Below are 13823 nucleotides of genomic sequence, written 5' to 3'. Positions count from 1 at the left end.
CTTTCATCTCACATGACATCACTTTCTGCATTCCCACTGGATTACAGCAGAAGCACGCACGCCTTCACAGCCCTCACAAGCTGTTTCATCCTAATGTAGCATAGTCGCCCTACCTTTTTCAGTCAGATACATCTTCTGTATCATTATAACGGTTAACGGTCTGATGTACAAACATCCTACTGATTACTAGTGTTTTTAGAGTGTTGAAAATATCTTTCTTAAGTGGCTGCATTCCAACCTTGTGAAGTGCTTTTACTGCTACACAGATCTCATAATCTCCCCAATGCATGTTAACCTGTAGAGCTAGACAACTCTCTCTCTACTGATAAACATGAGAATGTTTTCTGCACACAGCACCACTAATGGAACCAGGCTTGCACAATTCTCTGGGCAGCACTGGGGTTTGTGGAAGTTGTAACGGTATTTATGGCAAGACTGTGTATATCCACATCCAGCAAAGGATTAATCTTTTTCGTACAACAATCTAAAGACTTCAGACATGGTAGAACACTGATAGTTTGCCACTCTTGTGTAATATGCTTACTCATATTACCACTGGTACTATGGCGAGTTGTGATTTCTAAAAACTTACCTTGTTGGTAGCTACATACCACAATGTCAGCTTATCATTCTTCCCAAGAGATTGACATCATTAAGACTTAGCAGAGACCTCCATTTTCTCCTCTGCTTTAACTTTATAACAAGAACTTTGAAGAGTTAAATGGGTATGACTCCTGAAAAATCTACATATCATCAATTCATACAGTCTGACTCCCTGGAATATGATAGAACTCATATTCCTTACATTTCTGGTTGCTAGAAAGATAAGGAAGGATCATCTTGTAGTGACATTTTTTCTACCCAGAGACTATCAAGAGACAATTTTTTCCTATCAAGAGTTTTCTGTCGTCCACTAAAAATAAAATCTCTCCTTTGTTTCTCCCTGACATTCATTAGGTTTTCCTGTATGAATATCATCTTCGTATATTGAACAAACCAGCATCTCAGTCCAAAAAACAGTTACTATTTATTATTATTATTTATATGGGCACTCAATGGAGTCAAAAGACTTATCACAGGAGAGCCACTCTAATCATTAACACAATACCTATCATACATCTCCTTAAACTTATTCACTGTTAGAGTACTCACAATCACCTCTGGCAACCCATTCCACTCATTCACCACTCTCCAAGAAAAGAACCTAGTGCACACATGCCCTTACTAACCACACTCTTAGACAGCTTCCAAGTGTGACCTATTGTTTTTCCCCTACTCCCCATGTATTGAAAAATTTCTTCTGTGTCAGTCTTATAGTATCCCTTTAGTAACTTTAAGTTTCTATCTTATCCTCTCTACTCGGCCTGTCAGCTAAACTCTGCAACATGCACACCCTCAGTTTATCTGCATGAGGAACATTTTGCTGACCTGTCACCAGCTATGTCATTAATATACAAACTAAACAGTAGTGGTCCTAGGGCACTTGTTTCACCTTGATTGGAATCAAGGTGGCTGATGGACATCATACAGCACCCTATGATGTCTATCAGCCACCTCCTTATCTATGCTACCAGTCATATATCCATTCTCATTTGCTCAAACTTTTGTAATAGTTTTCCATGCAGTATTCTGTCAGATGCCTTTGCAAAGTCCAGCAGTATTATTGTATAGCTATTTCTTTTATCTAATTCCACTGTCATCTTATTATAAAATGTGAATAAATTACTGAGGCAGGACCTCCCTTTTACAAAGCCATTCTTCCCCCTATAGAGTAACATATTCCTATCCACCCATTCCTGACTTTTACTTTTAACCTACTTTTCCAATACTTTAACCAACACTTGAGAGATACTAATTGGTCTGTAATTTGCTATTTCTATCTTGGAGCCACCTATATGTAATGGAACTACCTCACCCTCTTTCCACTCCTTTGGAAAACCTTGCCAGAGCTTAGACTTAAATTAACAAGCTTCTTCAGAGGCACTGCCAGTTCACTTGCACATTCTTGTGGGAACGAGCAGACATACTGTTCAGATCCATTGCTGTATTCACATTGATATGTTTCAATATACTGAGTACCTCACATGGTACTCAGTATAGGAAAGGGCACATGGTAAAATGGAAGTTATACATAATTGCTCGACTTGCACTCATTGTACTAATCTTCTGATGCATGTCATCCACATTTTCTTCTGGACCCCCAGGTCTCTTAGCAGCAACCAACAATATATTTCCATCAGATCTACAATCTTCCTTAGGTTCTATTTTTGTTGGCTGAAGCTCTTCAGCTATCATGAATAATACCCTTCCTCCTGTCCTATTTCTTCTATCTTCTGTGAAAATAGAATGTCCATCACATATACATTCTATCCCTTAGCTACATCATTCTCTGACAACCAGGTCTCACTGATGTCAATAATTTTTGGCCAAGTCAAGCTGACAATGCTAAAAACTCCTCTTCTTTATTTTCTGATACTTTGAGCATTCATGTACATGCATTTTGCACCTGATTGTACCTGATTTTGCACTTCCAAAAGTGCAAAATCAGGGAAACTAGAGATTTTGCTCTTCCAAACTTTTGCCGAACAGCACTTTCTCCAAGCACCTAACTCCAAAATCATTTAAGTACAGTCCATCAAGCATATACAGCTCCTTATGTCCATCAAATTCACTCCATTCCTCATGCACAATCTTCTCATTAGGAATTATGGCCCTTCTTCCCCATTCTATCCTATTATATCGAGGCATCAGACTCACAATCCTTACTTTCTTACTCTTCTTTTTTTGCTTCTTCTAACAATTCTTTCATATCTTCTCTCATTGCATATTTCTCACTTATCAAATTATTTGTTCCTGTCAAAACAGTTAATTTGTTTCCTTCTTTCTTTCTTCTGCAAACTTACAAACCTTCACTAAAATCCTTCATATTTGCACTTGGAAAATATACTTATGTCAATTTATTCTATAAGTATACTTCTGTTCATTGAATCCCCATACAATACTGTCTTTTCTCCCAGTTTCTCACACTTTTATGTTTTTCCCATTCACTCTTTCTTTCATTTTCCATCCTTCTGTACCACATGCCAATCGTTTCTTTCTGCACTAGCATCTCATCATCCACATTATTTCTTTTAACCACCTCTTTCAAACTCTCATTCATATTTTAAGCACTATCATTCACTACTTTTGCTACATTCTCCACAACACTTTGAAGTTCTGCCTTATATCCACAATATCAGTCACATCATTCTTTCATTCCTGACGCAACTTATATTTCTTATACTTGCTTATGAACCATTTCTGACAAATATTTCCTCCATGCTTGCTCTCATACCGCAAATGATTCACTCTCTTCAACAAATACATTAAACATACACTATATCACACTGAATCCTGCACGTTGATATTAGTCAACATCAATGTCATAGTTGCTATTTTTCTCCTTTGCATTGATGCCATAATGAAAAAAACATTTCTGAAAGTATATTGCATAATAATAGTTGAACAAACAATAATCTGGGTAGTGAATTAGTGAACACAAATACTATAACTGTTACCAGTCTCTGTCTCAAGTCCAGGCTTGCACAGCATGGAGTCAAATAGGAAAATAGGTTATTTTTGAAGAGTTGCTTCAGGGTCAAAGCTGTATAACTGAGAGGAAACCTCCACATAGCCTTTAAAGGAATGCAAAGAACCGACCAGGGCTTCTGACCTAATGTCCAATCCACACCTTCTCGTGGTGCACCCTGTTGGGTGTCTACCTGGATACTGAACGAACGAGGATGGGATGGCAATTTGGGATTTAGCCGACCAAATTGTATTCCTATTGGTTAAACCAAAATACAAAATGATGGTACAACATGACAAAATTTCATGCCGGCTGGGGCGTCGCCCGGTTAAACAAGGCCCCCGTTGTTTTCGCCAGAGAACCAGGGCTAACAGCGAAAAGTCAGCTACTGGAACAAATCTCAAAAAACACCCCAACTCAATATCACCAGAGTTAAAGATCTTTACTATCAACATAAGAAGCCTGAATGGCAAAGAAATGGAGCTAGCTGAGGAATTAGATAAGTACCAGATCGACATAATAGGGGTGACTGAAACAAAAAAGACAAAAACTGGTGAGATCTTTCTGAGCAATAAATACAAAATGTTATATTCAGGCAATGACAATCAAGGAAAAGAAGGAGTAGCCATAGTATTCGTTCTATCAATAATGTCAATCTTCTTGAATGGCAGCCAGTCTCAAGTAGAGTGATGTTGGCAAATATGAGAATGGGGAACTGGACAATGAGACTTATTTGTGCCCATGGTCCAACAGAAGGTTCTACTAAGGTAGAAGTGTAATAAATTTAGTTTAATCCTTTATCCAAGTGTGAGCAAACAAAGTTTGCGCCTGAAAGTATCTTCATCACTGGGGTAAGGTGGTATAAACCTTACCACCTTACCCCAGTCCTGGACCTTATCAGGTGGTACAAACCTTACCACCTTACCCCAGTGATGAAGATACTTTCAGGCGCAAACTTTGTTTGCTCACACTTGGATAAAGGATTAAACTAAATTTATTATACTCTAAGAGCCTGTGTAGCTCAGTGGATGTGGCGTTTGCACACCACCGCACTAGGCCGCACGAAGGAAGTCTTGGTTTCGAGTCTAGTCGGCGACTAGAGGAAATTTTTCTAAGCCTTTTTTCGACCGGTTCCCGAGTTAGTCGATCTCTGGCACGGGCAAGCAGGTTTTTCCTCCCGGAAACTCGGGTTTTTCGTCCTGTAAACTCAAGAAAATCGACCGTAGAACCCACATTATTTCAGACATTAAATATATTGTGTTAGGGTTAGAGACCACGAGATGGCGGCACATTTGAGCCGTCTCTCTTCACTGCGTACCGCTTAATTAGTGATAGCCTTGGGCCATCTGTCTCTGATTGAGTACCAGTGGAGATTGAACTGCCCACTCAGTCTCCAAAAGTTAGATAGGGCTAAATGGCCTCGCCTACTCCCGTATATACGGGAATAAAAAGGCGTTAGCTGATTTTTTTTTTTTTTATTATACTCTAACCAAGTGAAAAATAAACTTTCAACATCTTTCTCTTAAATCCAGAGTAAGTTATTAAAAAAAGGTGGAACACCATTTGGCAACTCCTATAGGTAGAGAGATGACCTGCTAATGCATCTGCCTGGTATCTCCACTTGGGCCTGGCTCCCACTGAAGAGACCTCAGTAAAGGTCGAAACTAGTCTGGGCCCTTAATGCATAACATTAGACATATCCGCAAGGAGATGTGTTTTGCATTATGGGAGATACTTAGATAGGGGTGTTGGCAGCTTGCTCCACCTTTGCAAGGAGTGCCCTCATGTTGGTCCTGATAAGGTCCTGAAGTATCTTCAGGACCTTATCCCAGTCCTGAAGATACTTTCAGGTGCAAACTTGTTTGCTCACACTTGGATAAAGGATTAAACTAAATTTATTATACTCTAACCAAGTGAAAAATAAACTTTGAACAAAAATCAGGGGACAGCATGTCTTTGTGAAGGGTAGATCATGCTTCAGTAACTTGCTCAAATTTTATAACAAGGTGACGGCTGAACTGGATAAGGGAAATGGGTTTACAGTGATACTGCTGGACCTGGCAAAGGCGTTTGACAGGATACCACATGGAATACTAATCCGTAAACTACAACATATGGGAATGGATATAGGGTTGGTGAGGTGGATAGGTGGTTGGTTGATGGAGAGATATCAAAGAGTAGTTTATTCAGGAGTAGAGTCCAAAAGACGGCCTGTGACTAGTGGTGTGCCGCAGGGTTTCGTTCTTGGACTACTGCTGTTTAATCTGTTCATTAACGATATAGGGAAGGATCTAAGTGGAACAATTCATTTGTTCACTGATGATGCAAAGTTGGGTAGGGCAATAGTGAATGCAGAAGATGTCAAAGTCCTGCAGGATGACTTAGATAGATTGGAGTTCTGGGCTAAGGAGAATGGATGTCAATTTAATGTGACAAAATATAAGGTTATGCATTTTGGGGTGAAAAGATTAGCAGCAGTATACCACATTCGTGGAACTGTACTCCAAGAGATTGATGAGGCCAGGGACTTGGGAGTGTTGGTGGATAGGGAGATGAAGTTTAGGGGGCACACTGCAAAAGTAGCTAAATCAGCTCATCAACTCACTTGGTTGTTGAAAAATACCTTAACGAGCAGAGACCAGCAAGTTATTGTACCTCTGTACCGAGCCTTGATAAGACCTCATCTTGACTACTGTGCCCAGATTTGGTCACCTCGGTTCCTTCTTGATGGGGAGGAGTTGAAGAGGATCCAGAGGCGAGTGACTAACATGATAACAGGTCTATGGAATGAACCATATGAGAACAGGTTGAAGATTTGTGGGTTGCAGAAACTAGTTGATAGGCGGAGGAGAGGAGGTATGATTGAGACATTCAAATTGCTAAAGGGATTCTATAGGATTAATTCAGAGGATATTTTTGAGATCAGGACTGGTGGTGGGAGAACTAGGGGACACCTATGGAAGCTGGGCAAGAGTGTGGTCAGCAGGGGTGTTAGAGCTGGGTTCTTTACTTTTAGAGTGGTAAATGAGTGGAAGGGTGCTATGACGGTGAACGAGTTCAAGACAAGGTATGATAGATACTGTGAGAATGTAATCTCATAGTTGTGTGGACATGATGTTTAGGGCCTCCCTCGATGAGTCTAAGGACTCCTGGAGTCGCCCGAAATAATAATAATAATAATAAGGTAGAAGTGGGGGAATTTTTTGATGCTTTAGAAAAAGCAACTGACACAATGAAAAAAGAAAAAGTTGGTCCTTGTTGGGCATCTAAATAGCAGAGTAGGAAGTGATTGTCAGACATACAAAAATGTTTTGGAAAAATTTGGAGAAAAGAGCAAAGCTAATAATAATGGCAAATACCGTTGGATTTCTGCTCAGGACATGGACTGGTTAGTACTAACACAATGTTCCAACATAAAAATGTGCACAAATTCACATGGAAAGAAGAGGCAAGGAATAAGAAAAGTCTCATTAACTATGTTATTGTTGATAGTGATGTTTTCTTCCTTGTGCAGGACACCAGAGTGTACAGAGGATTTGAGATTGGAAGTGATCATTATTTGGTCTTGAGCAGGATAAAATTGAATTTCATATTGAAAAGAATAACATGCAAGAAAGTTTTAAAGCGAATTAAAGTTGAGCAGCTCTCAGATGTGAAATGTAGACTAAAATACACAAAGATTATTGAAGAAAAAATGAAAGAGTTTGAGAACATGAACCACACCTTGGAGATTCAGTGGCAAGCCTTGAAGAAAACCCTGATTGATTCAGCCAGAGAGGCATGTGGTGAGGTTACCTGCAAGGATAGAAAAATCATAACTCCATAGTGGACACAGGAAGTTAAAGAGGCAGTGAAGGAAAAGAAGAAAGCATATCAAAAGTTCCTGGCAAATAAGTCAGCTTGTGCTCTTAGAGAATACAGAAACAAATGTAAGAAAGCTAAACTCTGTGTAAAACTAGCTAAACAAAAGTCATCGGAGGACTTTGGCAAGAACATAGAAAATAAATATCAACAAGGTGGCAAAATATTTATGAGGTTATTGAAAAAGCTTAGAAATGGAGGAAAGAGTACTGTAAAAGGAGTTAGAGATGATAAAGGTGACATGAAGTAGAAAAGCCATCAAAGGCTTGAAATGTGGAAAGGCAGGCAGGAGTAGATGATATTCGACCAGAAATGCTGAAGTATGGTGGTATAAAAGTCGTACAGTGGCTGCACTTTATAGTTCAGAAAGCCTGCACAGAGGGACAAATTCCCGATGATTGGAGTAGAGCTCTCATAGTACCCATATATAAAAAGGGAAATAAAACTGAATGTGAGAATTACAGAGGTATTTCCCTACTGAGTGTTCCTGGCAAGATCTATGCAAGTCTACTTGAGAAACGGTTGAAAAGAATTGTGGAAGAAACGTTTGGTGAAGAACAAGCTGGATTCATGCCAAATTGAGGCTGTCAGGATCAGATCTTCACTTTACGACAACTAGTGGAGAAATCATGGGAATATAACAAAGATCTGTATTTAAGTTTTGTCAATTTGGAAAAGGCATATGACAAGGTGCCAAGACAGAAGCTATTCAATATGCTACAGTTATATGGTGTTAATGGGGGCATTATATCAAGCAATACTTAGTCTGTATTTGAGGTGTAAGTCAGCAGTTAGAATTGAAGGAAGTATAGGAAGATGGTTTAATGTTAAATCTGGTGTGAGACAAGGATGTACATTATCCCCTCTGTTATTCATTATCTATATGGATCACATTATGAAGGAAAGTGGTATTAAACATGATATCAGAGTTGGAGATGTTAATGTCAGCTCTTTGCTTTAAGCGGATGATGTTATACTTCTGAATAAATCTGTTACATGTTTGCAGGATTCCCAGACTAAATTGAATAACTGTTGTAATAGATATGGTATGAAAATCAGCATTAAAAAAACAAAGACAATGAAAACAGGTAGAATTGTTGGAAATGTCAACTGTGTTGTGACCGTTGAACCTGTGGAACAAGTAAAACATTTCAGCTACTTAGGTACAATTTTTAGTGAAGATGGTAAATTATATATGGAAATAGACAACAGAATCAACAAAGCTGGTATGGTAGGAAGTCAATTGAATAAATTCGTATGGAATAAGAAAGAAATTAATCGGAACACTAAATTAGCTGTATACAAGACAGTGTTCAATCCAGTTTTAACTTATGGATCTGAGAGCTGGGTCAGAAGTAAAACACTTGACCAAAGAGTAGAGACCACAGATATGAGTCCTGAGAAAGATTAGGGCGTGAACAGATGGCATCAATGGCAATATCATATTAAAAACGAGGATATTAGGAAAGAACTTGACATTGTCAACATCCAGGAATGCGTTAGCAGAGCTAATCTCAGGTGGTATGGTCACTTAAACAGAATCGGCGTGGAAAGATTAGCAAAACAAGTGTTCTCTGCCAGGTTGGCAGGAAAAAGACCCAGAGGAAGACCAAGATATTGGTGGATTGATACGGTACAATGTGCCTTAGACGATAGAAATATAAGATCTGAGAATGATAATATTGGAGTCTTGACAAGTAATAGACTGATTTGGAAGAAAATTGTAGATAGGAAGTTAGTAATGATGTAAATTTTTCATGTAGTACTATCATATCCTGTACACCCCTTGAGGGTACATGTCAGGAATTTGATGATGATGATGTTATTTTTGAATGATATATCTAGCCTCTAAAAGTTCTTATAAATGTCAATGGTTGTTCAGAGAACTCCAGACCTTGTTATGTTATCCTCATTAAATCAAAATTTTGGCCTTTCTATGCCCAAAGTTTAGAATTCTGTTCCCCAAACAACTGTATTTTTATTTATTTTTGCATTTTTTTAATTATATATCCATAATACAGTTTCGGTTTAACTGCATGCTATTTTTCTAGTGCCTGAGGTTCTTATCTGATGGTTGCAAGTTCTGCCTTCTTTGAATATTTGTTACACTAACACTGAAGTGAATGATTACTTGCAGCCTGAAATATTTGTTGATTTGTTGTTTATTATCAATAAAACTGTTCGATATTTCTATATTTATACATGTTTGCACTGTATGTATTGTCATACTACCATTTAAGAATTCACATTTCTCTTTGGTTCTCAGTTCCCTGGAGGATATTTTCCAAATGTCAGCTAGAAATCAGATATAAAAAGAACTTTGATTTCTCAAAATGTAGTAATTCTGAAAATGTCGGTTTGCGCTATTTGATTTTCTATTTCTTAATGAGAAAGTGAGACATTTCCAACAAAATATCTCATAGCTAAGACATTGAGATGAGTCATTATCGAATTGAGCAGGATATTTTGGATGATAAATCAAGGCATTTCTGAGAACTGAGCATACTACAGCTGAACTAGAAATAATCACCATTAAATTAACTTAATAATTAGATGTAATTATATAAGCTGTTTCATAAAGAAATTAAACTGAAAAACAAGTTGTTTTTTCAGTTTTTTTTTTTTTCCCCTGTTTAGTTTGTTAGCTTCATTTTAATTTAAGTTTTATATTGGGTTGGCAAATAAGTTCGGTTTTTCAGAGTGGAATGAAACACATTTTATTTAATATATATAATACATACTAGTCAGTTATATATTGACCCTCTTTATCAATGACCTCTTGCCATCTGTCCATCAACTTCATTATGCCGCGTTCATAAAACTCCTGAGGTTTACTGGTGAAAAACTGATCCAGGTGTCTTTTTACAACCTTCTCATTAGCGAAGGTTTTCCTGTTCAGAGAATTCTACAACGATCGGAATAAGTGGAAATCGGAAGGTGCCAGGTCCAGTGAATTATGGAGGATGCAGCAAAACATCCCAGCCAAGACATAACAATTTACTCCAGGTTGTTAACGATGTGTGGGATCGTGCATTGTCGTGGTGAAAGACAACTCCTTTCCGATTTGCCAATTCAGGACGTTTTGTGCTAATTGCACAGGCCAGTCGTGTTAACTGTGAGCAATAGACAGTTGAATCAATCGTTCTGCCTGACAGTAACACCTCGTAATGGACAACACCTTTATAATTCCCACCACACAGAGAGCATGATCTTCTTTGGGTGCAATCCCGCTTTTGAGGTTGTTTGTGACAGTTCGCTCTTGTGCCCCCATGATCTTTTACATACTACATTATTGTACCCGACCCAATTTTCATCTTCTGTAATCATCCGCTTCAAAAATGGGTCATTTTCTTGGGGACATTGTAGCGAATCACAGATGGATATGTGAGCAGTCATATTGGCCTCAGTCATTTCATGCGGCACCCAAACATTGAGTTTTGAAACAGATCCCAGCTTATGCAAATGGTTTTCAATGCTTGTATGGGATATGTTCAGTACTAGCCATCTCCCACACTGTTTGTGACAGATTTTAGTCGACGATATCCTTCACAACACTCGGATCAACCTCAGTTGGGCGACCAGCACAAGGTGCATCACTGACAGTGAAATCTCCAGAACAGAATTTGGAATACGCATTCTGTTAAGGCACCATCCCCATATACGCTGCATATTTTTTATGGGCCTCCGCAGCTCATTTGCCTTTTTTGAAATAAAAAAGCAAAATATGCCGGTAATGTACATTATTTCCTTCCATTTCTAAAAATACGTTACACACACGCAACTGAAGTGGGCTGAACGAAAATTCACTGAAAGGTTATGTGAAATGTTGCCTTTCAACTGCGCAATAGCGTTGCACGGTAGCACAACAATAGCGACAGGCGAAGTGGCGTAAACTTGTACTAACCGAACAAACTTATTTGCCAACCCAATAATATTCAACATATTTAATAATTGATATATCCTAACCCAATTTATGACCTTGTCTCAGATTCATTAATAGTTATGGCATATCTTAAATCTTAATTTTGATATATTAGCTGCTTAAATCAATTAGAAAAACTACTGATTATAACTATGAATTGCTGTCAGTTTAAATATTGTAACTTTTTTTTTTCAATTCTGACCAAATTTATTTTGTTTGTTTTTTTTAACCAACAGGTTCTTGGAGCTGTCATCTTTGTATTGAAGAATACCACAAAAAGTGATTTCTCTCTCATAATTCATAGTCATTCCTTGTTTTCTCATAAATATAAAAACACTACACCATTGTGAATTTTACTCTTAAAGCCATTCATCTGCTGTGCCTAATTCATATCGTCCATCTCATACAGCTACTACTTTTACTGCATTTAAATGTTGCCACAAATGGCACCTTTGCATGTAAATGTATGTGTGTGTTGTATATATATATATATATATATAGGGGGACAGTGGTTAATTATTATCTATTGAATGTTTTGCATTCATAATTTTGTATGTAAAAAGCAGATTTTTTTCCTCCGAGGAAGAGAATTTTTTTTTCTTTTTACAAAAATACTTTTGAAATTTTTATTTCATATATATGTTGTTTAGTTTCTCACATTTATTCCACTGCAAGTTGGAGTTAATTTTCACTTGTACAATGGAACAGTGTCTTAATAAAAAATAAAATAAAAAATATATATATATATATATATTAGTGATAAATTTTGAGTTTTTTTTTTATTTTTTATTTTGGAAGAGAAATAATTCTCCTACACCCCTTCTAACTTCCTACCTGCCTTATCCTTTACAATGACCCAGTTTTTAAAGTACACACCAAAGAACCTTTCTTTCTTCTTGATGTTAAATCTCCTCTTGCCATTTCTGACCATAGCTTGTCCATGCGTCTTTTTTCTATCAATCATCCTTTTCCCAGCCATTGCAGCTTCATATCCTATGTATTTCACCCATAAAATATGAGAATCATTCCAGTCAATCTCAGCCTCATTATCCCAACTCGTATTGCCTTCAGGATTTTTATACCTCTTTTTCGTTGTCTGATTATTGCTCTCTCTCTCTCTGCTCCCCTAATCCAAGCATTAGAATCTGTTAACTGAAACTGTTTTTTCTGGGATGAGATCCTTTATTCCCCACTGCACTCAAAACCCCCAATACTTAACTAAGCCATGATTTACAAATGTACTAAAGCAGTCCAGTCTAAAAATGCATCATATGTTTAGTGATTCGAGTTAAAAACTCCAGTTTTCCCTCAGCTTACATTATAGCCCTTAACAACTACAAAAAACTCCTCAGAAAATTTAAAGTGATCTTTATTGCACTAAGCTTGCCTCTTTCCCAAATGGGAATCACATCTTCTTATCCCTTGCTAAGGTTGTTGTACTTCTACTCTGCTATGTTTCTCCTCCCCTTCTCTTGTTCTCTCATCCTGTGGAACAGCAGCAACATCTAAGGATGAGACAGACCTCTTGGCATCAGTCTTCTACTCCAACTCTGGGGGTAGACAACAAAGGAAATTTGCTGTACCATTCCACAAACTGCCTTTAGTATGCCTCCTCTGATCTTTCAATGGAAGGACATCGGAAAAATACTCAATAGCCATGATACTACTTAGTCATTTAGCTCAGATGGTATCTCTTCTGGAAGTTTTTCCACTTAGTTATACTATAAATTAAAGATACCAAGAAATTATACACTTGGTTTAATCCTTTATCCAAGTGTAAGAAAACAAAGTTTGCACCTGAAATATAATCAGGACTAAGACAACTCCTATATAGAAGCTAATGACTTCACATCGCTTGCCTTACTATCCCATAATGCAAAGCACATATCCTTGTGGGTATGTATTATGGAAAGTTCCACTACCCAGACTGGTTTCAACCTTTATTGAGGTCTCATTGGTGGGAGCCAGACCCATAGGTGATACTAAGGTTGAAGTAATATTTTCACATACGAGTTGCCATAGCATTATACATACCCACAAGGATATGTGCTTTGCATTATGGGATAGTAAGGCAAGCGATGTAAAGTCATTAGCTTCTATATATGAGTTGTCCTAGTCCTGATTATATTTCAGGCGCAAACTTTGTTTTCTTACACTTGGATAAAGGATTAAACCAAGTATATAATTTCTTGGTATCTTTAATTTATAGTATAACTAAGTTGAAAAACTTCCAGAAGAGATACCATCTGAGCTAAATGACTAAGTAGTATCACGGGTATTGAGTATTTTTCCGATGTCTTTCCATTGAAAGATCAGAGGAGGCATACTAAAGGCAGTTTGTGGAATGGTACAGCAAATTTCCTTTGTTGTCTACCCCCAGAGTTGGAGTAGAAGACTGATGCCAAGAGGTCTGTCTCTCTCTCATCCTTAGATGTTGCCACTGTTCCATAGGATGAGAGAACAAGAGAAGGG

General features: G+C 37.7%; 1 protein-coding gene across 3 annotated transcripts in view; it reads left to right on the top strand.

Annotated features, from left to right (window-relative positions):
- Positions 1-12069, top strand: part of d4 (double PHD fingers d4) — a 339869-nt gene extending 327800 nt beyond the window's left edge. For 2 of the 3 annotated variants that reach the window (XM_090398857.1, XM_090398855.1), the window contains exon 9: positions 11588-12069. In XM_090398857.1, the coding sequence (XP_090254983.1) occupies positions 11588-11634 (47 nt within the window). In that variant the 3' untranslated portion in view covers positions 11635-12069. The remainder of the gene's footprint in view (positions 1-11587) is intronic. The other variant, XM_090398856.1, reaches the window with a different exon arrangement.
- Positions 12070-13823: the final 1754 nt, after the last annotated feature.

This window comes from Typopeltis vanoorti, chromosome 10 (genome assembly GCF_054136105.1).
Source record: "Typopeltis vanoorti isolate ZY-2024b chromosome 10, IOZ_Tvanoo_1.0, whole genome shotgun sequence".
NCBI lineage: Eukaryota > Metazoa > Arthropoda > Arachnida > Uropygi > Thelyphonidae > Typopeltis > Typopeltis vanoorti.
This window is presented reverse-complemented; position numbering and strand designations above follow the sequence as displayed.